Source organism: Phaethon aethereus, assembly GCF_964289735.1.
Source record: "Phaethon aethereus genome assembly, chromosome: 28".
NCBI classification, from domain to species: Eukaryota; Metazoa; Chordata; class Aves; order Phaethontiformes; family Phaethontidae; genus Phaethon; species Phaethon aethereus.
The window spans coordinates 3,649,226-3,673,859 of NC_138604.1; the positions used below are offsets into that span (position 1 = coordinate 3,649,226).

Genomic DNA, 24,634 nt, shown 5'->3' on the forward strand with positions numbered 1-24,634 from the left:
TCCGACCCCGCGTGTCCCGCCCGGCGCTGTCCACGGTGCTGAGCGACAGGAGCCGCCGGGGCGGGGCCCCACGGATACGGGCCCACGGACACGGGCCCACGGACGGCCGTTGTGTCCCAGGGACACGCGCGCTCACACCGGCAGCCCCCCCCCACCCCGCGTCACGCGCCCACCCCCCGCCCCGCCGTTGCTATGGCGACGGGCCGCGACGGGCGCAGCCAAGATGGCGTCGCCGCAACCGCCGTCGCGTCCCCACCAGGTGCCGTGGGGTGGGAAGGGACACGCCGGTGCAGCCGCCCACGGGGGCCCACCGCCCCCCCCCCCAGTCCTCGGGACACGCTCACACGCGTGGGAGGGTGCTGTGGGTGACCCCCATGGGGGCGCGTGTCTGGGTGACACTCCACAGCATCGGGGTGTGGCACCGGGCAGAGTGTTGTGTGGGCAGACCCACTCGTGACAGTGTCCCCCCGCAGCCCACACTCCGCCTGAGCAGCGAGAGGTACCTGCGGGACCACCCGGGGATCCGGCGGCTGCTGCAGGGCTTCCTCAGGTGGGACGCGGACCCCCGTCCCTCATTCCCCCCCCCCCCCCCGCCCCCCCTCCGCGGAACCTCACCCCCGGGAAACCGTGTGAAAACCATTTCCCGGGTGGGAACCCGGGGAGAACGGCCCCTTCCCCCCCAAAATCCTATGCCCCCCCCACCCCCTAGGGAGCTGCTGCTCCAGCGCCCGGCCGATGTCCTGGAGTTCGCCGCAGGTGAGGGGTGGGGGGTGCGGGGGGGGCCCACGGCCGCAGCGGGGTCCCCACGGCCTCGCACTGGCCCCCTGCCCCACCCCAGGGTACTTCAGGCAGCCAGAGGGGCCGAGCCGGAGCCAGGCAGAGCCGAGAGGACCAGGATCAACGCCCTGAGACCCGCCCACCCCCCCAGAGCAGACCCCCATCACGCCCCCGGAGCGGACCCTCACCATGCTCCAGGCCATGCCGAGCCCTTTATTCGGTGCAGCGGTGCCGGCAGGGAGCGGGGCACAGCAGAGCAGCCCCCCCAGGACACGCCAGCCCCAGAAGGACCCCCCCATGCCTCCAAACCGGCGCTGGGCACCCACCGGGGGGCTGGGGGTCCCAGGGCGAGGTGGGAGACCCCGGCAGGAGGTGGGGGGATCCAGGGGGGAGGGTGGGGGTCCCAGGGTGAGGTCAGAGAGCCCAGGGGGGAGGTTGGGGGACCCCCAGGGGAGACAGGGGGTCCCAGGGTGAGGCAGGGGGACCCCAGGGGTAGGCTGGGGGGGCCCAAGGCCGCCCAGCTCAGAGGAGCGCGGCCCTGCGCGCCTCCAGCTGCGCCTGCTGCTTCGCCAGCGCGTGCTTGTAGCGCTTGGTCTTGGGCCGCAGGAACTGCACCACGGCCATCGGCACCCGCACCGTCTCCAGCCCGTTCACCTGCCGCACGGGAGGGAGCGGGGTCAGGGTGGGAGCCCCCCACCTGCGCTCCGTCTGGGAAAGCGGGGAGCTCGCCCCCCGGCCCGCGCACTCCAGCCATCCGGCACAGCGGCTGACACGGAGCACCGGCGGCGACGACAGGCAGCCAAAGCTGCGGGAGGCAGTTTGGGAGCCAGCTCCTCGCCCCGGAGGGACAGAAGAGGAATTTTGGTTTTTTTGTTTTTTTTTTTTTAAATAAAAAGTATTTCCGCTCCCCACACCCCACCCCGGGCCACAGGCCGGGCGCTGCTGGCGCGGCACAGGGGCTCCCTGGTGCGGGCACGGGGGCAGGGCCGCCAGGGACAGACCCCCACGGGGCGGAGGGGTCCCAAGAGAAGGGGAAGGGAGGCGCGGACCGGGGGCCGCTCGCTTACCGTCACATCGCACCAGTACTCGCCCCACCTGGTGATGGGCTCCTCCGGCAGCTTCAGCGCATGGGGAGGCACGAAAACCCGCAGCTGAGAAAGCAAGTGAGGCCCCGGCGTGAAGGCCGGGAGCAGGGGTAGCCCCCCGGCTCCCCAGCCCATTACCAGGACCCCTGGCACGGCGGCCTTGGCCCCCAAGGCATGATCTTCCTTTCTTAATCCCTTTAAGGTCTTAAACCCTCGGCTGAGCCCCAAACCAGCCACGGCCGCACCACTGGCTCCTCAAACCCAAGCCAAAGCCCTGCGGCGACACCCCCGCCCCGGCATTTGGGCCCCCACGACTGACTCCTGCAGCTCCGCTCGCACACGGCGCTGGCAAAGGGCTCCTGGCCGGCGCGGAGCCAGCTCCAGGCCACGCTGGCACGAGCCACTCACGTTTTTGAGGAAGTGGCGAGCCACGATTTCGTTGTTCAGCTCCCACTTGACGTTGTTTTTCATGCCCACCTCGAGGCGGCAGCTCTTGAGGAACTTGATGGTCTGTGAAGGCAGGAAGGAAGGTGGCGGGGAGCAGAGCGGAGAGTGCTGCGCTCCCGCCGCTCCGGCTGGGAAGTCACCGACGTCCCGAGGGATTCGTGGGGTGAGCAGGGAGGTCCCGGGGCTGTCCCCGGCCCTCGACCCTGCCCCAGGAAGCGCACACATGCTCAGGCTGCTGGTGGGTTCCTGGCGCCCAGCCAAGGGGCTCGGGCTGAGGCTTTGCGCTTTCCAGGACTCACGGATTTCTGCGGAAGAACCCTACAGACTCCCCAGCAGCCCTCCACTCACCTTCTCCCCGCTTTGGGTTTGGAGCATCTCCAGCTTCCCTTCTTGGCGCAACTGCAGGGACGAGAGCAGCGAGGGGAATAATTGAAATGAAGGCTCAGCTGAGCCCTGGAGGGCTCTCTCGTCACTGTAAAAATTAATTTATTAACGAGCGGAGCTCATTACAGGACCACGTTTCTAAGGCGACCAGAAGATCTCACCCCACAAAGCCACCAACCCGTGGGTAGAAGAACACAGGGACGACCCCAAAAAGCAACCGAGCCTTTCGAGCCAGCTCGCTGCTGCGGCTTTCAGATCTCCCCATTTCAGAGCGTGGACAGGCTAAAGACACCCCGGCCGGGCGGGGAGCAGCCCCTTCGTGCGACTCACCTTCTTCTCCTCCTCAAACATCTTCTTGTTCTCCGGCGACGCGTAGACGGCCAGCCCCTGGGGCAGGAGCTTGTTACGACCCACGGATTTCTTCACCCTGACCACGTCTCCCCGGCTCCCTAAACCTGCGAGGTGACCCAAAACACCACAAAATGACTGGTTTCAGGGCTCTGTGGCCCTAAATCATCCTGCGGCCCGAGGGACGAGCCCCTGCGGCCACCGCATCACCCCCTGTCGGGCCTAACGGGGGGACCCGGCCTCTCCCCTCCTCGCGCAAGGGGACAGAGGCCGAGCGGCCGGCGGCGGCGGAGGGGGGAACGTACCCTCCACCGACTGGGTGAGGATCAGCTCCAGGTCCTCCTTGGGCAGGTGCTTGGTGTCCTCCACCAGCCTGTAGATGCGGTGCCTCCGCGGGTGCAGGCGCGGCTGCCGCCCCTCCTTGCTGAGCGGGACCTGCCACCACCGCTCCACCACCACCGTCCCCTGGCCCGGGAGGAACGGCTGAGCCGAGCAACCGGGAGCTTCCCACTTCCCCGCGAACCCCGCTCCGTCCCGGGAGGCGCGACCGAGGCGAGAGGAAAACGCCCACCCCCTTCCACACACACACACACACACACACACCCCCCCCCGCACTTTATTAAACGCTCCCGACGCCCACACACCCCAGACACCCCCCACCGGAGCCCCAGGTGCCCCCACACACCCCCAGCACCTAACAGCCGTTCCCAGCACCGCCCGCTCCCCTCACAGAGCCCCCCCGGAGCGCCTGGCGGAGGCGGCCGACACCCCCGGTGCCGCTCACCCGGCCGTGGCTGAGGCTCAGGGCGCGGCTCGCCGCCCGCACCAGGAGGCCGCAGGCCCCCGTCGCCCCCCGGCCCAACATGGCGGCCCCCGCGCCGCTGCCGGCGCCGCCCGAGGACCCCGCGGGGCTGCCCGCCGCGCGCCTGCGGCCCAGGACCCCCGCGGAGGCGCCCAGCGCGCCTGCGCAGGGAGACGCCGCCGCGCCCGCCCACCGCGCGCCTGCGCAGTAGCGTCCCACCGGAGCCGGTCGCCGGTGCCCAAGGACCCCACCGGAGGCTGCCCGCCGCGCGCCTGTGCCCAGCGCTCCCAGTACCCCCAACTCCCCCCCGGGTACTCTAGACCGCCCCTGTTCCCCCGCCCGAGGACAGCCTGCACCCCAGCATGGCGGCTCCCGCTTGCCCCCCACGAAACGAGGGGACCCCCCTCCCAACCGCGGGCTCCCCCCGGGCCCTGTTCACTGACCGGCCCCAACGCCTCCTCCGGGCTCCCGAGGGGTGTGCGGGCAGTGCTGCCTGGGAACCCAGCGCACAGGCAGGGCGCTCCAGAACTTTCCATTTTATTGAACCACGAGCCCAGAGCGGCTCTTGTCCCCACGCCGCCAAACCGCGCCGAGGCGAAAACCATCCCCCCCACAACCGGAGGGGCCAGAGACCAGGAACGGGAGGAGAAGAGAGATGGGCGGGGGCCCGGGCCTTCCCGCCCTGCCAGCGTCAGGTGCTTGCGTCACCGGGCACTCAGTGGGGTCCCGTCGCCGTCCTGGCCACCACCGGAGCTGCCGTCTGCATGGAGCAGAGGGTCAGAGGGGAGCCCAGGTGCCGCGCCCAGCAGGACTGAGGCAGTTTGGGGAACGCTGTCCCGCTCCGGGGCATGGCCTCTGGGCTGGGGGGGCACCGGTGATAAGGTGGCGGTGGGCCTGGGCTCAGTCCCAGCCGCGCCGGCAGGAGGGCTCCGCACCCCGGCTCACCTGAAAGGCCAACGCAGGACAGCGGCACCAGGGGCTCAGACGGATTGTTCCGGGGCTGCGGTGAGGGGCTCCCACCCGTGACGTCCCCCTGTGCCGGGAAGAGCCGAGGTAACCGCGGCCCCGACAGGCACGAGCCCAGTTCTGGCGCGGGAAGGAACCGGCCCCCGTGGGGACGCCAGGCAGGAGGACAAGCCGCCCTCTCTAATCACAGCTCTGCTCACCAGTGTCTGCGCCGTGGCCTCCTTTGCTGGCAGCGGGGGGCTGTCCCCCAGCGCCCCGTCCTCTTCCTCCGGAGGCGCAGGGACGGCGTGGCCCAGACGCACCAGCTCCGCTCCCACGTCCAGGTTCTGCACAGAAAGGAGATGGGTGCCGGAGAAAGGCAGGGAGGCACCAGGGAAGGGGGTTGGGGTGCGTTTGAATGAGCGCGGCAGGGGGCATGGCCGGGGGTGGGGGGCTTACCTCTCCGCCCTGGGCAGCGTAGAGTCGGATGCGTGGCCGGGCGCAGAGCCCCGACTGGTCGTAACTGGAGATTTTCGCCACCAGCGGTTTCCACGCAGCACAGTGGGTGAGCCGGTCGAATGCGTCCAGCGCTGCCTCTTCCCACTCGTCCCCTGCAGGAGAGGGTTAACAGGGCGAGCGGAGCCCGGCACGGCCACCGGCCACTCACGGGGACGCCACATGGCCGAATCCAGCCGCCGGCCCCCCACCAGGCAGCGCCCGGGTCCCTCTCCTCGCTCACCGGCGGGTGCAACGCCGGCCAGGCTGCACTCGATGGCCTGGAAGGGCAGGCTGAGGAAGTCGCTCCTGGCAGGGAGAGAAAGCCACCGTGAGGTTGTGCCACCGTGAGGTCGTGCCACCGCAGCTGCCGGCTCTCCCGGTGAGGACAGCCCGCCTCGGGCGCAATCCCGGCTCCCTGCGGCTCTTCGTGCCACAACCACTTCACAAAACACCGAATTATCTTGGCTAATTCCTCTGGCAACGCAGTCACGAGCACTGGCCCATGCCACAAGCTCCCCAGGATGCGAAACCAGGGCCCTGCTGCCCCCCTGCCAGCTCTTCCCCAGGGATGGCCCATGCTCACCGCAGGGCTCGCAGTGCCGTGCCGGGGGCCTCTCCGTTGTCCCCAAAATCCACATAGTAAAGATCGAAGTTGCCGTTCTCCAGGGTGCCCAGGACGCGGGCGCGGTACCAGTCACTGCCATCCACGTAGGGAGCGGCCACGATGTCCCCTGCCTGGACGGTCAGGAGCTTGGCCTGAAGGGGACAGGGTGGTGATGGCCCCGGGCCAGGCGAGGGGACATGCCCTGTGGGGAGGGGGATGCACAGGAAGCCGGTACCCCATGGGGTCTCACCGCGCAGCCGCTGCTGCGGTAGTACTGCCGCATCTCGGCGGTCAGCTTGTCCAGCTGCAGGCTGCGGTGGCCGATGATCTGGATCCAGAAATGGTGGGGGTGTTCCGCGGCTGAGACGTAAACTTCCAGGTGCTCGTCCGCGTGGAAGCCGAAATCAGGGCTGGGAACTACAGGAGAGGTGCAGGGGGCCCCGGTGAGACCAGAGCCCTGGCGCCATTCCAACGGCTCACGGTACGCCTCAGGTCCCCAAGGGACCCCAGCAAGCCCCCTGCCCATTTCCCGTCACACCCTGGGGATGACGCAAATGCTTCGCTCACCCTCGAATTTCGGCGCTGCTGCATCAGGTCCTGCCCCCAGCTCCTCGCTCTCGTCCTCCAGCTCCTCTGCCTCCTCAAAGGTGGCCTGGCCCCGGAGCCAGCCTTCATCCCAGGAGGGACCCTCGTCCTCCTCCCTGTGCTCCGGCACCCCGTCAGGGAGCGGCTCCTGCTCCCGCCGGCTGCCCAGGGGCTGCTTGCGCTGGCACCGCATCGCTGTCGACTGGGCCAGCTCCTTCCGGAAGGCTTCGTCTTCCATCAGCTTCTCCATGATGAGTTTCTTGAGGAAGAATGAAAAAAAAAAAAAAAAAAAAAAAAAAAAAAAAAAAAAAAAGAAGAAGAAGAAAATAAGAGGAGAGAGTCTGGCTTGGGGGCCAGGCTGGCCCCAGCCCCGCCGCCTCCTGCTCACCTTGGCGGCAGCCACCTCCTTCCGTGTCCCCGAGAGCTGGATGACCCTGACTGGGGCCAGGCCGGCGTCGGCCTCACGCTCACAGAGCACTTTGGCCCCCGAGCTGCGGCAGATGCCCCGCACCGTCTCGCCGCCCCGGCCTGCAGGAGACAGAGCCCCGGGAAACCGAGGACTCAGAGCCAATTCAGAGCAGGAGCTGGCCTCCATCCCACGGGGAACCGGAGCAGCAATCCTGCTCTGACACGCTCGCGCTGCCAGGGCTTTTCACAGCGATTGTGCTGCCACAGACACTGAGTGGGTAAATTCGTGACACCTCCCACTGTCCCCTGCCTCCCCGGGTAGAATGACCCCGGTGGGGAGCAGAGGTACCAATAATCCTGCCGACGGTTCTCTGGGGTACGCAGAGCTGCTCTGACACCGGGATGCTCTCTGTCACGATCTGGTGGATGGTGGCTTTTGCCCGGCAGACTTGGCTGGGGGACCCCGAGATCAGCAGCACCGCCTCCTCACCCTCCTCCTCTTCCTCCACGTCGATACGAGCTCCCGTCTCTCGGCTTAGCTGTGGGCACAGCGCGTGGAGACCAGCCCCCGGCTCCCGGTAAACATCTGGCGGGAGTGCCGTGGCCTCTCCTCGTCCCCCCGTCAGCCTCCAGCATCCCTCACCTTTTTGATGGTGGCTCCCTTCCGGCCGATGATGGATTTCACGGTGGCCCGAGGAACTCGCACCTCAATTTCCAGCTCCTCGTCTCCCACAAAGGTCAGCCGCTCCTCTGAGGGGAAAGCGGCAGAGTGACAGCAGCAGGTCCCCGCAGCCACGTCCATCCGCACAGGGAGGCAGAAACCCCCAGAGGGTTTTACAAGCAGCACAAGGGAAATTCAAAGCGGGCAAAGCTGCTCCAGCAGCCTCCCCGTCCTCAGGGCAGGAGGCTCTGGGGCAGCTCTGAATACCCCCGGGGTGTTTACCTCAGCACGTCTGAGGAAGGCGAGGGGAGGTCGGGGTACGGGGGAGGCGGCTGAACGCTCAGGCCCACACGTGGGAGGGCTGGGAATGGCCCGGGGGCTGCGACACCCACCTCGGCTCTCCCGGTACCTGCGGTACAGGATGTAGAGGATGGCGGCGCTGGCCGGGATCCCCAGGACCACCGCGGCTTTCTGCAGGGTGGTCAGGTTGTTCCAGTGACCCCGCTCCGCCGTCATCTTCCCCGCGGCCTGAGGAAGGAGGGGTTCTACCGGGAGCTTCTCCCGGTCAGGCCCTGTGTGGGACGGGGGGCCCAGGCCGAAGCTCCCCGTGCACCGCAGCACCCTCCGCCGCCTCCCTCCCGCCCACGCACCCGCTGCGAGCGGGCGCTCAGGCCTGAGCCCGCCCCGGCCCCGGTCCCGCCGGAGCAGGCTGCAGCTCCCGGCGGCCCTGGGAGGAGAGGAGCCGCCGCAGCGGGTGAGCACCGACCCCCACGGTCCCGCTGCCTCCCGGGGCGGCCTCAAGCTACTGGGGAAGCGCAGTCCCGGCGGCGCAGCCCCCGGACACCAGCTCCGGCCGGGAGCCCCGGGCCCAGCTTCGCCCCGGTCCGCCCGCGCCCGCCACCCCTCGAGCCGCCGTCGCCTCACGCGCCCAGCGGCCGCTAGCCCCGCCCCCTCCCGACGCGCTCCAGTCATAGCGCCGCTCCTCCCCGCCCCACCAATCACCGCTAAAGGGGCGGTGGCCAATCCCCGGACGGCCTCCCACAGGAGGGGGAGGGAGAAGAGGGGGGGAGGGGGCGGGGCCCAGCGCCTGCCTGGGAATAAAGCGGCCAATCCGTGCCGTGCTGTGGCCGGCTAGAGCCAATCAACGAGCAATAGAGGGGGCTCGGACCCACCCTGAGCCGTGAGTGACGGCCAGGGCATCCCGTAGAGCGGGCCGGGGCGGGGGCGGGCTCTGCGCCGTCCCACAACGCCCCGCGTTGCGTGGCCGTGGGGTCCCGGGACGCGGCTCGCGCCGTGTCCGCCGCACCCGGAGTCACCCGGCGTCACCCCCGGCTACCCCCTGTCACCCCGTTCCGCCCGGTGCCTCCCCCCCCGCGCCGCCGTTCCCCGCGTGACGGAGCCCACGGACGCGCCGTCCCCCAAAATGCCTTTATTCCACCTCGGTACGGCCGCGGCCCCGGCCGGGCACCCCCCGTCACTCGCCGCCCGTCACCGTGCCGGGCTACCCGTGGGTGGGGGGGCCACGTGTGTTGGCCCACGCGGGAGCCTGCGACTGTGGGAGAGCCGGGGGTCCGCGCTCCCGTCCCGGGTGGGGCCGACCACCCACCGCGGCCCCGGAGACCCCGGACTGCTCCCCTGGGAGGCGGGGCACCCTCGGGTGACGGGGCATCCCCCCGTGACAGGGTACCCCCAGTTTTTGGGGCATCCGTGGGGTCAGGCACCCACAGTTGACGGACCTCGCCGGGTGACGGGACGTCGCCGGGTGGGGGAGTGTCACCATGCGATGGAGCTCTGCTGGGTGACGGGTCCTCCTTGGGTGACAGGGCCCCACCAGGTGACAGACCACCACCAGGTGACAGCCCCGCCGGGTGACGGGGCATCGCCGGGTGACGGAGTGTCACTGTGCGATGGAGTCCTGCCAGGTGACGGAGCGTCACCGTGTGACAGGGCATCACTGGGTGACACACCATCACTGGGTGACGGAGCGTCACCGGGCGATGGAGCATCACCGCGTGACAAAATCCCGCCGGGTGATGGAGCCCCGCCGGGTGTCGGACCCTGCGCGGCTGACGGAGCCCCTCCGGGCGTCCCTGCGTGGGCTCAGCGGGCGCCGCCGGGGGTCTCGGCCTCGGAGGCGAAGAGCTCGCGGTAGAGCGGGGGGAAGGCGGCGTGCAGCACCCCGGGGTGCAGGCGGCGGAAGGCCTGGAGCTGCTCCACGTGCTGCGAGCACAGCGCCCGCAGGCGCCCCTGCGGCGGCAGCTGCCCGCGGGGACGCGCGCCCGTCACGCGCCTGCCGCGCCGGGCGCCGCGCCCCGTGTGCGTCGCGCCCGCGGGGCGCCCCGCGACCCAGGGTCCCTCGCCCGTCCCCCCGGGCACCCGCGCCCGCACCCTGGCCAGGAGCCCCTCGCGGTGCGTCCGGCGCAGCAGGAGGCGGAAGGCGACTTCCAGGCGTCCCTGCAGCCGCGCCACCTTGGCCTGCTCCTGCAGCCACGGCCGGTCTGGGGACGGCGACACGGCGGGTGGCGAGGGGACGGGGACGCGGTGGGTGGCGAGGGGACGGGGATTCGGTGGGTGGCATGGGATGGGGACATGGTGGGTGATGTGGGGACGGGGACGCAGTGGGTGGCATGGGAATGGTGGGACATGGTGGGTGACGTGGGGATGGGGACATGGTGGGTGGCATGGGGACGGGGACGTGGTGGGTGGCGAGGGGATGGTGGGACACGGTGGGTAACGTGGGATGGGGACGTGGTGGGTGATGTGGGGCTCGGGACGTGGTGGGTGGCATGGGGACGGGGGACACGGTGGGTGGCGAGGGGATGGTGGGATGCGGTGGGTAACGTGGGATGGGGACGCGGAGGGGCCGGGGATGGAGACAGGGACAGTGACAAGGACAGGGACCGGTGGGGCCACGGCAGGAGGCGGCGAGGGTGGGGACAGGAGCAGGGCCGCGGCGCCGCCGGCGCGGGGAGCGGGGCGGGAGAGGCACGGCGGATTTGTGCCCAGAACGACGGGGTTTGGGGCACATCCCATCTGGGTCCCATCGGGGCCGGGGGAAGGGGGTCCGGGGGGAAGGGGGTCCGGGGGGAAGGGGGTCCGGGGTTCCCTCACTGGCGTTGACGAGGACGAGGGCGCTGAAGAGGGCCACCTCGCTCTCCGAGAAGTGCAGAGCGCAGAGGCTCTGGGCGAAGTCGAAGATGGAGCCGACGAGCTCGTGGCAGCCTGGGGGGACCCTCGTCACCGCGTGTCCCCCGCGTGTCCCCCCGCGTGTCCCCCCGCGTGTCCCCCCCGCGTGTCCCCCGCCCTACCCAGGGATCGGAAGAGCTCGGCGCCGGCGTACTTGCCCTCGAAGAAGACGGTGCGGTTGTCGGAGTTGAAGGCTCGGCACATGCGCACCAGCACCACCTCCATGGCACCTGCCGCCGCCCGGCAGCGGGACGGGGACAGCGACGGTGGCACCGGGGACACGGGGCCCGGTGGCACCGCTGCTCACGGTTGGGTCGGTGTCCCCGTGGCACCAGCCCCGGGGGCCGTCACCTCCCCGGTGGGGTCGGGGTGGCCCTCGGGGACTGTCACCTCCCCGGTGGGACCCAGAGCAGCCCATGGGGACTGCCACCCCCTGATGGGACCACGCCACCCCTTGGGGCCACGGCATCCTCTGGGGACTGTCACCTCCCTCATGGGACCCGAGCATCCCATGGCCTGGGGACACCAGGGCTGGGGAGACGGGGACGGTGGGGACTGTGGGGCTGGGGACCGGGGGACAGGGTGGCCCTGGGGCTGGGGACAAGGGAATGGGGTGGCCCTGGGGCTGGGGATGAGGGCACATGGTGGCCCCGGGGCTGGGGACAGAGGTGGCCCCGTACCCGCTTTGAGGAGGACGATCTGGTCGTTCTGGCAGAGGTCCATGAAGCCGCGCAGGCGCTTGGCGAACTCCACCACGTGCTGGATGGCCTCGGTGATGCGCCCGGCGCAGCGCTGCCACATCTCCTCCGTCGACTGCGGGGCCGGCCGTCATCCCCCACCCCGACCCCCAACGCCCCCCGAGAACCTCCCCGACGCGCCGTGCGGCGCCGGAGCCCCGCGCGCCCGGCCCTCGGCACCCGCCGCGTGCCCTGGGGACAGCCGTGTGCCCATCCCCGGCCCACCGCGGCGGGCTCACCTTCTTCTGGTAGGCGCAGACCTCCTCGCGCGAGAAGGTGTCCCAGCGCCGCAGCTGCAGGTCCTCGGCGCGGAGCTGACAGGTCTCCCGGTACGACTTGAGGACGTTCTGGGTGAGGTGCTCTGCGGGGCCACGGGGCGGGGGCTTGGGGACCGGGATGGGGCAGGCAGCCCTTGCCCATGTCCCCCATGGGCAAGGTCCCACCACCACTGAGCACCCACGGGTGACGGAGCCAGGTCCCACCAGCACTGAGCACCCATGGGTGACGGAGCCACAGCCCACCACCACTGAGCACCCACAGGTGACGGGGCCAGATCCCATCACCATCCGGCACCCACGGATGACGGAGCCAGCCCCCACAGGCACGCGGCACCCGGCGCCTCACCGATCTCCACGCTGGAGGGTGCGGGTGTCTCCAGGAGGGTGCTGACTTCGGGGTGGGGGTAGAAGTCGGGGCCGTGCCCATCCCCATCCGGACCCCGCTCGGTGCCCTCCAGCCGCGCCGGCTCCACCTCCGCCACGGGTCCAGCTCTGCCCTCCGTCCCTCCGCGGCGGGTGCCGGGGCACCCCGGGGTGCCGGCGGGGCTCAGCGGGCGGCCCCGGCACCCCGTCAGCCCCAGGGGGATGGGGGGCGGCCCCTCGGCCGCCCGCTCCCGCTGCCGCTGCTCCAGCTGCTGCTGCACCTCGGCGTGCAGCCGGTCCCGCTGCTTCTTGGACATGCGGCCGAACTTGACGGCTGCGGGGAGCGGCGGCGGCGCTGGGGGACACGCGTGCCACACGGCCCGGCTCCCCGCGACCTACATAGCCGTGGCACCGGGGCTTTCCGGCCCCACGCGCGTGCCACGGGGGCCCCCCGCCGCCCCGCTTCCTCCGGGCGCAACCCACGGCCCCTCCGCTTCCTCCCGGGGCCGCCGCGGCCGCCCCCCCCCCCCCTCCCCGGGGTGTCCCCCTGGGGGGGCCGCAGCCGGCTGTGGGGGCTGCACGCGTGGGCCGGGCGGGCACGCACCGTCGCGGGACATGCCGAGGCGCAGGCACTTCTGCAGGCGGCAGTGCTGGCAGCGGTTGCGGCTGGCCCGGTCGATGGGGCAGTTCTGCTGGCGGCTGCAGGCGTAGCTCAGGCTGCTCTGCTGGCTGCGCCGGAAAAAGCCCTGCGGCGGGGGTCACCGCCACGCCGCCCCCCGCCGCCCCCCGGCGTCCCCCGCCGCCCCCCGCCGCCCCCCGCCGCCCGGCCCACCTTGCAGCCCTCGCAGGTGATGACGCCGTAGTGGATCCCCGAGGACTTGTCCCCGCAGATCTTGCAGGGGATCGCCTCGATGTGGGCTGCGGGCGGGAGGGACGGCGTGGGCGCCCGCCCCGGGGGTCCCCCCCGGCGCCCCTGGGGCCGCGTGTGCCACCTGTGTCCCCGCGTGCACGCCCTGGGCTCACGTGTCCCCTGTGGGACCAGGTGTCCCCTGTGGGTTCACACTGTCCCCTGTGGCCTTGTGTCCCCTATGGGTCCATACAGTCCCCTATGGGCTCACACAGTCCCCTATGGGCTCACAGAGTCCCCTATGGGCTCACAGAGTCCCCTATGGGCTTGTGTGTCCCCTATGGGCTCACACAGTCCCCTATGGGCTCACGTGTCCCCTACGGGTTCATACAGTCCCCTGTGGGCTCGTCTGTCCCCTGTGGGTCCATGTGTCCCAGACGGGCTCACGTGTCCCCCAGGGGTTCACGTGTCCCTACACAGGCTCTCTCGTGGCTGGTGTGGGTTTATGTGTCCCCTATAGGCTCACGTCCCCCGTGGGCTCACACATCACCCCACAGGCTCCCACGTCACCCCGTGGGCTCCCGAGGGCCCTACGGGACCACGTGTCCCCTCCGGGTCCACGTCTGCCACCCACGTTCTCACCGGGGCTCCGTGGGCTCACGTGTCCCCTGTGGGCATCCGTGTCCCCTATGGGCGCAGATGTCACTTACGGGCTGACGCGCCGCCCGCGAGCTCGCCTGGTCCCTACGTGCTCACATGGACCCTGTGGGCTCCCGTGCCGCCCCACGGGCTGCGACGCGCCCTACGGGCTCAGGAGCCCCCGGGTGCCCCTGGGCGTCCCCCCGCGGCCCCGGCACAGGGTGGGCCCTGCCGGACGCCGGGGGCTGCCGCAACCGCAGCGGCAGCGAGCGCCGGCGAAGCCGCAACTGGGACACGGCCCCACCTTGCAGGAAGGCGCCCGCCGCCCCGGCACGGCACCGGCACGGCCCTGGCACGGCCCGGCGCGGCACCCGCGGGCGGGGGGCCACGGGGGGCGGTCAGCGGGGTGGGGGGCACCGGCGCCGTGGGAGTGGGGGCCACGGGGCTGGGGCGGGGGGGGGACGCCAGGGTGGGGACGCTGCAGCCGGGGGGGACCCCAACCCCCGGGGGTGCCCCAGAGCCCCCGGGAGACCCCTCCCGCCCCGAGGGCGCGCGTCCCCCGACTGCCACCGGCTCGTCACCCTCCGCCCTGCACGCGCTTGTGCACGTATGTGCGCGTCCATGCACCCTTGCACGCGCTTGTGCGCAGTCAGGCCTGCCCGAGCACGCCCTGCCCGCTCACACACGTTTGCACACTCACATGCACTCACAGGCACACGTGTGCACACCCACACGTGGTCGTTCAAGCACGGGGACGCTGGGGGGGCTGCTGCACGCTTGGGCACGCTCAGGCGCGCGTGGGCACGCGCGCACGCTTGGGCACACTTGCCCGTGCACGTTTGCGAAGGGTTGCACAAAGCTGTGAATGCTTGTGCACGCTCCCGCAGGCTGCTGCACGCTTGTCGATCCTTGCACACATTCAAGCGCGCTCGCACACGTTCACAAATGCTTGTGCACGCTTGTGTGCGCTTGCACACGCCAGTGCACGCCTGCGCGTGCTCGCGCACGCTCTCGCGCGCCCGGGGATGCTTGCACAGACTGGTACGTGTCCGCCGATCCTCGCGCACGCTCTCGCGCGTTCCTGCGCGCCCTCGCGCCCTCGCACACGCTCTCGCACGCTGGCAGCCGCTCCTTCACGCGCGCACACGCGCGCACGCGCCCGCACCTCTTCCTCCCGGGGCCGAATCCGCTTCGTCGGCTTTTTCCACCCGCCCCAGTTTTGGGGCCCGGCAGCCGCCCTCGCATCCGGCGCCGGCGGCCGGGCACCGGGGACCCCCGCGGCAGCGCCGGCCCGGAGGGGCCCTGGGAATTCGGCGCTTTGAGTCAGCGCCGCACCCCGGCACCCACATTAGTCAACGGTGCCGGCGCCGGCGGCTGCCAGGAAGCGCCGCTTTCGGGTGCTGCTCCTGCCAGGAACCGGCGGCGAGAGGTCGACGAGGTCTCGCCCGGCCCCACGCCTCCCCGCTGGCACCCACGGCACCCGCCCGCAGCGTGGGCACCCCCCCGTACCCTCAGCCCCACCAGCACCCCTCAGCCCCACGGGGACCTACTGGCACCCGTCAGCCCCACAGGGACGCGCTGGCCCCAGGGCACCCACTGCCCCCCACCTGCTCCGCAGGCACCCACGGGTACCCGCCAGCCCCACGGGCACCCGTTAGCACCCGTCACCCCACAGGGACCCGCTGGCACCTGTCAGCCTTGGGGACACCCAGCAGCACCCTCAGCCCCCCAGCACCCACGGGGACCTGCTGGCACCCGTCAGCACCCACCGTCCCTGGGGCCGGGGGACGACCCGACGTGCCTGACCCCCCCCCACCAGTGCGGCGTCATGACAAAACACGCCATGACATGGGCAGGCACGTCACGGCACAGGCCAACATGCCATGACACAGAGGGGAAGGAGGGAACCCTGGCCCCAGCACCCAGGGGTGCTGGCACCCCTGCCTCAGTTTCCCCAGCGCCAAAGCAGGGGAGGGCTGCGGGTGGGGGTGGCGCGGGAGCGAGGCCACCTGCGCGTCCCCGTCCGCGTCCCCGTCCGCATCACCTGCGCCGGCCCCGCGCAGCTGCCAGCCCCACCACATCTAAGGGCGAGCGCCCGACCCGCAGGTGCACGGGGGCACCCATGGGTGCTGGGGGGCACCCGCGCCCCCGGCCTCAGGCGCTCGCAGCCACAGCTGCGGGTGCGGGGGGAAACAGAGCTGCCCAGCGCCGCGGCACCGCCAGGACACGCGACAACACGTAATAACATGCGTGCACGCCCCACGACACGCGTGCACATCATGGTGCGTGCATGGGCACCCAGAGCCGTGTGCAACAGCCGCACAGCGCTGTAACCGCCCTGCAACATGTCTGCACACGCCGTAACACGGGCGCGTGTGCGGCTACACACCAGAACATGCGTGCACAGGCAGCAGCATGCTGTGACATGTGTGCGCATGTAGCGACACGCCGTAACACGCGTGCACAGACCCCGTGGTGCGCGCACATGCAGTGGCACGACCGTCATCGCACGTGTGCCCCTAAACATGGCTGCACATGCCAAAACACGCATGGTCGTGCTGTAACATGTGCCAACACGCCTGTGCGAGCAGCAACACGCTGACACACGCGCCCCTGTGCCCCAGCAGCCCTGGAACTCTCACACATGCACACGTGTGGGCACGCTCGCGTGCATGTGCCCACGTGTGTCTGCACACGTGTGTGCTCCCACAGGTGTGCACCGGCACGGCCATGCACACGCCTGCCTGCACCCTGCCCTCACACACACACACGCTCCCACGTGCACCGCTCCCACACGCGTGTGCACACATGGTCCAACATGCTCGCACCCGCTTGCACAAGCACACAGCCATGCCCACGCCTGCACACACACACACGCACACCCGTGTGCTCCCACACCCTTGCACACACGCACCCCCACTTGCTTGCACACTCCCCATGCCCACACGCCCACACACGTGTGCACTCACCCTCTTGCACACGCACCTGCCCCCTCCCGCGCCCTTGCACACACCCTGCATGCCCCCCCCAGTTTGCACACGCACACGGATCTCCACGTGCCCCCACGCCCTTGCACACACGCTCCTGCCTGCTGCCACTGCTTGCACACGCACACACGCTCTCACACACACACTCCCTCTCCCTTGCACACGCGCTCGCACTCTGCAGGCTCCATCGTGCCTGCACGCACGTACGGCCGCTCTCGCAAGCTTCCACCGACCGCACACGCACACACCCGTGCGCTCCTGCAGCGTTGCACACACACACGCGCGCACACCCCTGCGTGCTCCCACAGCCGCACGCACACGCATGCACACCCCTGCACGCTCCCGCCTGCTCGCACACACGCACACCCCCTCCCACTCCCCGCCACACGCAGCCCCCGCTCCCCCCGCCTCGCACGCGCCTCCACGCTCGCACACGCGTGTGCCCCCGCCGCAGCCCCCCGCACCGGGCCCTACCTCGCATGGCGGCGGCGGCGGCGCGGGCGGCGCGGCCGAGCGTTATAAGGGCGCCGGGGCCCCCCCGGCATCCTGCCCCCCCGGCATCCTGCCCCCCCGGCCCCACGCACTGGAAATTTCCGACTTTCCACGGCGCGGCCGGGGGGAAACTGAGGCATGGAGGGGCGGCGGGGGGACCCCGCGCCCCCCACCCCCGTGACCTCCGGTGACCCCAGGCGAAGCGCAGCAGGGACCCGGGCGGGCACTGTCACCGTACTCCCAAATCCCCTGGGGCGGCTTCAACATCCCCGGGCCCCACGGGACCCCACGGCACCCTGATGCGCCCAGCTTTGGGGTGCAGCCATGGGACCCCACGGGACCCCGATGTGCCCTGCTTTGGGGTGCAGCCGTGGGACCCCACGGCACCCCGATGCACCCAGCTGTGGGGTACAGCCGTGGGAACCCACGGCACCCCAATGCGCCCAGCTTTGGGGTGCAGTCATGGGACCCCACAGCACCCCAATGCGCCCGGCTGTGGGGTGCAGCCATGGGAACCCACGGGACCCCGATGTGCCTTGCTTTGGGGTGCAGCCGTGGGACCCCACGGCACCCTGATGCGCCCGGCTGTGGGGTGCAGCCGTGGGAACCCGCAGCACCCGGCCTTGGGGTGCAGCCGCGGGACCCCACGGCACCCCGATGTGCCCGGCTCTGGGGTGCAGCCGCGGGATCCCCGCACCCCCAGGCGCCCGTGGGGTTTCGGAGGCTGCCGGGTCGTGGTGGAAACTGAGGCCGCAGCCTTGGCGAGCGCCACCCAGGGCGCCGGGGGTCCCCACGACCACCGGCCCGGCCCTGTCCCGTGTCCCCGCGTGTCCCGTCTCCCCGCGTGTCCGCGTCCCACTGCCCTCGGCTCCATTTGCCGCCGGGCTCAGCGCTGCCCACCGGGGGGGTTCCCGGCCCCGCCCACCCTATTCGGCCCCGCCCACAGACCCCGCCGGACCCCTCCCGGCCCCGCCCAAGACCGCCGCCACGGCCCCGCCCACCTCTCGGGACTCCGCCCACAGCGCCGCTTGCCTCCGTCCACCTCTTCGGTTGCCGCGGCCCCGCCCACACGACCACGCCCCGCCCAGCACCCCCTCCGCGCCTGACCCCGCCCCAGGCCCCGCCCTCCCCTTGCCGGGTGGGGCAGTGGCCGAGCCCACCCTCGGTCCTCCCGTGTCACGGGGACCCCACGGGGGAGGGTGGGGGTGTCCCCAACCGTGGGCAGCGCAGCGGGGGTGCCCCGAGGCGGCCGCAGCGGCGACACATGTGCGGGGGGGTCCTGGAAGGGTCCCAAAGGGGTCCCTACCCCCACCACAGGTGGCCCCTCCCGGCCGTGGGGTCCCACCCGTGACCCTCCCGGGACGCAGCTGAACCCCACAGAAACACCAGGGACACGAGGGGTGATCCACAGCGGCTCTAATGCTGGCGGCCCCCCCAGCCCCACCTGGGGAAACTGAGGCAGGGGGGGACACACACAGGGGGCACACGGGGGGGCCACGGGAGACACGCGGGGGGCACGCGGGGGGCACGCGGGGTGCCCGGGGCCGGCTACCGGCCACCGTCCTCCTCCTGCGGCCGGTGCTCGCCGGGCTCCAGCCGGATGAAGAGACCTGCAGGAGAGGGGAGAAGGGCTGGATGGGGACCCCCCCCGCCCCGCCCCGCCCGGGGGTCCTCGGGGGTCCCCGTCCTCACCGGTGGCCCGGGCGTGCAGCGTGTCCCCGTCGGCGCTCCGGACCTGGCAGGAGAGGAACACCTTGCGCCCCTCCAGCCGCTCGGCACGGCCGTCCACCAGCAGCACGGCGCCCAGCGGGACGGGGCTGCGCGGGGACACGGCGGCTCAGGCCCCTCCGTCCCCCCGTGGCCCCCCCGGGGACGCCCCCGGCCGCGGCGACACTCACGCCAGGTAGTCGATGCTGAGGTTGGCCGTCATCACCTTCCCGGCCACCGCCAGGGCGCAGGTCCCCAGCGTGCTGTCGACGATGGCGGCGATGGCGCCGCCGTGGGTCAGGCTGGCGGCGGGGGGACACGGTGAGCGCCGGGGCGGCGGGACGCCGGTGGCAGTGACGGTGACGGTGACACTCACCCCGGGTGTCCCTCCAGGTAGGGGCCGGGCTGGAAGAGGCAGAGCAGGCGGCGCTCGGCGGCGTTGAGGAACATGGCGTACTCGAAGCCGTCACCGGCGCCCTCGATGGCGCGGAGGAAGAGCCGCGTGTCCCCCGGCGTCACCGGCACCTCTGCGGGGACGGCAGCCGGGTCAGGGCGGGCTGTGGGGTGACACCCCCCGCCCCAGCACCTCTTCCCGGTGGTCCCGGGCAGCACCCACCCGGGAAGTGGTGGCGGGTGCTGCGGTAGGAGGGGAGCCGTGCCCAGGCCCCGGCGGCGGCCATGTCGAGGAGGCGCCGGTAATGCCGGCGCATGGCGCCGCTCCAGCCCTCGTTGGGCACCGCGAGGTCCCGGGGGGGCTCCGGCCCCACGGCGGGGCCGGGGCGGGCAGGGGGCCGTGGGCAGGAGCGGGCGGGGGGGGGACGTGGCCAGCCGCCGGCGGCCAGCGCCCGTGTCGCCGCCCCGCCGCCGCGCCACATGGCTCCTGGCTGCGATGGCACGCCCGGTCGGTGAGGCCACCGGTCAGTGAGGTCGGTTGGTGACGTCACGCCTGGTCGCTGGGGTCACTGGTGATGTCACGCCTGGTTGGTGAGGTTGCTGGTGATGTCACGCCCGGTTGCTGCTACTGCTGCTGCTGCGAGACGCCGATGTCATACATCATCACCAGGCCTGACAGTGATGTCACACCCTGTCAGGGAGACCCACTGCCACCACGCTGGGAGCCGGCAATGATGTCACTCCCAGCAGTGATGTCACTCCCGGCCGAGGGCACGGGCAGTGACGTCACTCATGGTGGCCCCCCCCCCCCCCGTGGGACCCCGGTGGGGTCAAGGACAGCCAGGTCAGAGGTCAGAGGTCAGCCCGGTCCCTGTCCCAGCCGCCCGGTCCCTCTCGCCCACCCGCCCCCGGCCCCGTGACCCCGCGCGCACCCTCGGCCCCCGCTGCGCCGCGCGAGGCCCCGGACGCGGCGACCGCCGGACGAGCGGTCAGGGCGGGCCCCGCCCACGTGCGTCACCGGCGGGGCGGGGCCTCCCCGGCTTCCGTAGCAGCCGCGCCCCGCCCCGAGGGACCCCCTATAGCCCCCTATGCAGACCCTATAGACGCCCCGGACACCCCCGTAGCGCCCCATGCAGCCCCTATGGGCCCCCCTATAGACCCCCATGCCACCCCACGGAGCCCTACACAGCCCCTGTGGGCCCCCCTATAGACCCCCATGCCACCCCACGGAGCCCTACACAGCCCCTATGGGCCCCCCTATAGACCCCCATGCCACCCCACGGAGCCCTGCACAGCCCCTGTGGGCCCCCCTATAGACCCCCATGCCACCCCACGGAGCCCTACACAGCCCCTATGGGCCCCCCTATAGACCCCCATGCCACCCCACGGAGCCCTGCACAGCCCCTATGGGCCCCCCTATAGACCCCCATGCCACCCACGGAGCCCTACACAGCCCCTGTGGGCCCCCCTATAGACCCCCATGCCACCCCACGGAGCCCTGCACAGCCCCTGTGGGCCCCCCTATAGACCCCCATGCCACCCCACGGAGCCCTACACAGCCCCTATGGGCCCCCCTATAGACCCCCATGCCACCCCACGGAGCCCTGCACAGCCCCTATGGGCCCCCCTATAGACCCCCATGCCACCCCACGGAGCCCTACACAGCCCCTATGGGCCCCCCTATAGACCCCCATGCCACCCCACGGAGCCCTACACAGCTCCTGTGGACCCCCTATAGACGCCCATACAGCCCTGACAGATCCCCTACGCACCCTTACACCATCCCATATAGCCCTATACAACCCCTCCGGACACCCATACACCCCTATACAGCCCGGTACAGCTCCTGTGGACCCCTATACAGCCCCTACACACCCCTATGCAGCTCTTATATACCCCTATGCAGCTCTCTGGCACTATAGCCGCCTTGTACGTACCTGTACAGCTCTGTGCAGGCCTCGCAGACATCTATATGTGCCTATACAGCCCTCTGCCGGCACGGCGCTGTGCAACCCTCGTCAGCGCGTACGGGGCGCCTGTATGCCAACGCGTACCCCTGCGTGGGCCCTATAGACCCCCGCGCAGCCCTATAGACCCCCGTCCGGCCCCTTTACGTTCCTATACAGCCCCCCGTGGCTCCACCCGCGGCCCCCCACCGCGACCCCCAGAAACGAGGCGGCCCCAGCGTAGTACAAAACACCTTTATTGGGGCGGGGGGCTCCCGCGGGGCGGCCCCCGCGCTCACTTGCGGCCCTTCTGCTTCATGTGCAGCACGAAGTAGTCGTTGCAGGCGATGGTGAGCCCGGCCACCAGGGAGAAGAAGCCCTGGAAGCCCACCCGGCCGTCCCGGCACTGGTCCAGGTCCTTCAGGATCTTCTCCAGGGCCATCGGGTCCCGCTGGTTCTGGGGGCAGCGGCGCGCTCAGGGCCCCTCACCCCGCCTCGGGGCTGCGCCCGGCGCGGGGTCCTGGGGTGCCATCCCGGCGGCGTGCTATGGGGCTGGTCCTGGGGGGCTCTGGGGGCTGGTCCCGGGGGGCTGGTCCCACGGGGGCTACGGGGGCTGGTCCCACGGGGCTGCGGGGGCTGCTCCCGGGGGGCTCTGTTCTGGGGCTGCGGGGCTGCTCCCGGGGTGTATAGGGGCTGCTCCCGGGGGGGCTATGGGGGTTTTTGCCAGGGTGTATAGAGGCTGCTCCCAGGGAGCTATGGGGGCTGCTCCCGGGGGGCTCTGGGGGCTGCTCCCGGGGGGCTATGGAGGTTTTTGCCAGGGTGTATAGGGGCTGCTCCCAGGGGGCTCTGGGGGCTGGTCCCGGGTGGCTACGGGGGCTGCTCCCGGGGGGCTATGGAGGTTTTTGCCAGGGTGTATAGGGGCTACTCCTGGGAGGCTCTGGGGGCTGCTCCCAGGGGGCTATGGGGGCTGCTCCCGGGGGGGCTATAAAGGGCTGGTCCAGAGGGGCTATAGAGACCGAAACTGGGGTGTATTGGGCCTGATCCCAATAGGTACTATAGGGGTTGGTCCCAGAGTGCTATAGGGTCCGACCCTGGGGTGTATAGGGGCTGTTCCCAGGGTGCCATAGCACCCCAGAGGGACCCCCGGGGCCCGATCCTGCCCCCACCTCCAGGAAGCCGGGGAACTCCTTCTCCATCAGCGCCCGCAGGTCCTCCTTGCTGAGGTGGTCCTTGTCACCCGCGTACTTGTGGAAGGTGAACATGAGGGTCTCCATGGCGTGCTCCATCTGCGACGGCATGGCTGCGGGCTGGGGGCTGCGGCTGCGGGGGGGGGACACAGACACACGGCTCAGCCCCGCGCCCCGCCCCCTGGCCCCGGCCTGAGGCTGGCACCACTCATCACACGTGTGAGCGGTTTTCCAGCCGCCGGGAATGACTCAGCTCCGGGCTGCGGCCGCGGGGTGGGGCCGGGGCGGGGGGGGGGAACATACCCCGCGGGCGTGTCCCCTGTCCGTCCCCCCCCCCCCGGCTATGGGGCGCCCTGGGGATCCCCGTGAGTCATGGGGGGCATTGCGCAAAGCCCCCGGCCCCTCCCTGGGCGGGGCGCACTCTGCCTCAGTCTCCCCATGACCGAGGGGTCACGGGGGGGGGGGGCCCCCAAGCGGCCCCCCCAAGGGGTGACCCCGCCCCGTCGCCGTTTTGGGAAGAGACGCCTGGGCCTGGCAGAGATGTGGGGTGCCGACAGCGCGGGGACACGCCTGCCCCATGGGGGCCTGCCCCCAACTGAGGCATGCCGCTGCCCCCCACCCTGCCCGCCCAGCGCCACGAACCCCCAAAACCTCGGTGTGCCCCCCTCGGGGTGCCGGGGCCACCCCCAGCACCAGGGAGCCCCCGGCCAGGCCCCCTCCAGCAGGATACGTCTCTTGGGGGGGCTGTGTCCCCCCACGGGCACCCCCAAACCTTGGGGGGGCCCTGGGGGCACCACATGCCCATCTCCGGGGCACCCTTTAATGGGGGGAGGTCCCGCTGGGGGGGTTGGGGTGCAGGATGGGGCCCACCCCTAACGGGAGGGGCAGGGTTGGGGTCTTCCTCTAGCGGGGGGGCAGGACTGGGGTTCCGCACCCCGGGGGGAGCATGGGGGGGGGGGCCGCTCCAAACGAGGGGTGCAGGATCGAGCCCCCTCCCCCCCGTGGGGTGTAGGATCGAGCCCCCGCCCAAGCGGGGTGCAGGATCGACGCCCCCAAGCGGGGTGCAGGGCCGGGCCCCCCCAAAGGATGCGGCGCCGGGGACCCCCGGTGCGGTACTCACGGGCGGCGGGGCGCGGAGCGGAGCGCGGCGGGCAGTGGCGGGGCGCGGCGCCGCCGGGGGTAGGCACGGCGGGGGCGGGGGGGGCCGCTGCGTCACCCGCGTCCCGCCCCCTTCCCCGGACCCCCCCCGCCCCGGGACCCACACCCCGCCCCACTGCCCTCCCGAGAGCCCCCATCCTGCCCCACTGCCCCCTCCCGGGACCCCCCCGCGGGAGCTCTCCCTGTTCCCTTGCCCCCCCCCATCCCTCCCCGCGGGGACACCGCCCCGGCGCGTGTCGGCTAACGACGGCTAATTGGGTGGCCGAGGCGTGGGACCCCGCGGCGGCAGCCCACGCGTGGCAGGGCGCCCCGCCGCCTCCGCAGCACCCCCGGGGCGGCGTGTTTTCTTCGTGCCTGTGGGGCGGGGAGGGGACGGGACATGACGCACACCCACGGGGCGCCTCTTACCCCGGGGGCCCACCTTGTCCCCAGATCCCCCCGCCCTCAGCCCCCCCCCCCGACGACCCCACCCCACGGGCCCCCCCTTCCTCACAGGGCCTCTCGTAATCCCCGGGGACGCCCCGCCCCGGCTCAAGGACCCGCCTCAATTCCCAACAAGACCCCAAGGAGCCCCCGCAAAACCCAGGGACCCCCCCTCGGCAGCGCTGACACCCCCCCCGCCGTCACTCTGCCCTCAGCCAAGATGGCGGCCACCCCTCATGACCCACAATAGGCGCGAAGCCGCGCCCGGCGGACACCGCCTGCCCTCTCGCGAGATGGCGGCCGCGCCCCCACGTGCCCTAAGGGCGTGGCGGCCTTGCCAGCTTGCCCTCACCCAACATGGCGGCAGCTCGCCAATGCTCCTGAAGGGCGCTGAAGCCAGCGGCCAGTGACCCGGATGGGCCCGCCCTCCTGCCCTTATCCAAGAGGGCGCCGCGCTCCCCGGCTTTTCCAATGGGAGCGAAGGCGGAGAGGTGAGCGTAGCCCGGATGTGGGCGGGGCCTCATAGAGCGAGGGGGGCGGGCTCGCGGGCCCGGATGTTACGTCTGCTCCGGAGCCGCGGCGGCCGCCTGCGAGGGGGAGCGGAGCGGACGGAGCCAACATGGCGGTGCCGAGTCTGAGGCGGCTGTGAGGGGGAGGCCGCGGCGGCCTCAGCCCGGGCAGCCCCGCAGCGCCAGCGGGGCCCGCACAGCGGAGCGGGGGCCTAGCCGGCGGGGATGGCGGGGGCGG

The 24,634-nt window shown here is 71.6% G+C and overlaps 5 protein-coding genes across 5 annotated transcripts; all 5 read right to left on the minus strand.

Annotated features, from left to right (window-relative positions):
* Positions 1-887: 887 nt before the first annotated feature.
* Positions 888-3,906, minus strand: MRPL9 (mitochondrial ribosomal protein L9; the record flags this gene model as incomplete). The annotated part of the gene is made up of 7 exons (XM_082011720.1): positions 888-1,431; positions 1,845-1,928; positions 2,271-2,372; positions 2,658-2,708; positions 3,024-3,148; positions 3,347-3,506; positions 3,826-3,906. 7 exons carry the CDS (start codon positions 3,904-3,906, stop codon positions 1,300-1,302), a joined length of 735 nt encoding a protein of 244 aa, XP_081867846.1. The 3' UTR covers positions 888-1,299.
* A 641-nt stretch (positions 3,907-4,547) lies between these two features.
* Positions 4,548-8,060, minus strand: TDRKH (tudor and KH domain containing; the record flags this gene model as incomplete). Its single annotated transcript, XM_082011584.1, has 12 exons — positions 4,548-4,603; positions 4,789-4,876; positions 4,947-5,135; positions 5,248-5,399; positions 5,528-5,592; positions 5,870-6,042; positions 6,141-6,307; positions 6,458-6,734; positions 6,864-7,003; positions 7,233-7,422; positions 7,527-7,633; positions 7,937-8,060. The coding sequence occupies 12 exons, from the start codon at positions 8,058-8,060 to the stop codon at positions 4,548-4,550; spliced, it is 1,728 nt and encodes a 575-aa protein (XP_081867710.1).
* A 771-nt stretch (positions 8,061-8,831) lies between these two features.
* RORC (RAR related orphan receptor C) lies at positions 8,832-16,614 on the minus strand (the record flags this gene model as incomplete). Its single annotated transcript, XM_082011585.1, has 10 exons — positions 8,832-9,803; positions 9,921-10,042; positions 10,656-10,766; positions 10,853-10,960; positions 11,411-11,543; positions 11,707-11,828; positions 12,092-12,442; positions 12,713-12,854; positions 12,941-13,138; positions 16,564-16,614. The coding sequence occupies 10 exons, from the start codon at positions 16,612-16,614 to the stop codon at positions 9,645-9,647; spliced, it is 1,497 nt and encodes a 498-aa protein (XP_081867711.1). The 3' UTR covers positions 8,832-9,644.
* A 1,345-nt stretch (positions 16,615-17,959) lies between these two features.
* LOC309414286 (uncharacterized protein) lies at positions 17,960-19,655 on the minus strand (the record flags this gene model as incomplete). Its single annotated transcript, XM_082011586.1, is given in 4 exon segments — positions 17,960-18,890; positions 18,972-19,082; positions 19,157-19,377; positions 19,380-19,655. Coding segments are annotated over 4 exon segments (1,539 nt in total).
* Positions 19,656-21,414: 1,759 nt separating this feature from the next.
* On the minus strand, positions 21,415-22,417 carry LOC309414129 (protein S100-A10; the record flags this gene model as incomplete). The annotated part of the gene is made up of 2 exons (XM_082011410.1): positions 21,415-21,576; positions 22,286-22,417. 2 exons carry the CDS (start codon positions 22,415-22,417, stop codon positions 21,415-21,417), a joined length of 294 nt encoding a protein of 97 aa, XP_081867536.1.
* Positions 22,418-24,634: the final 2,217 nt, after the last annotated feature.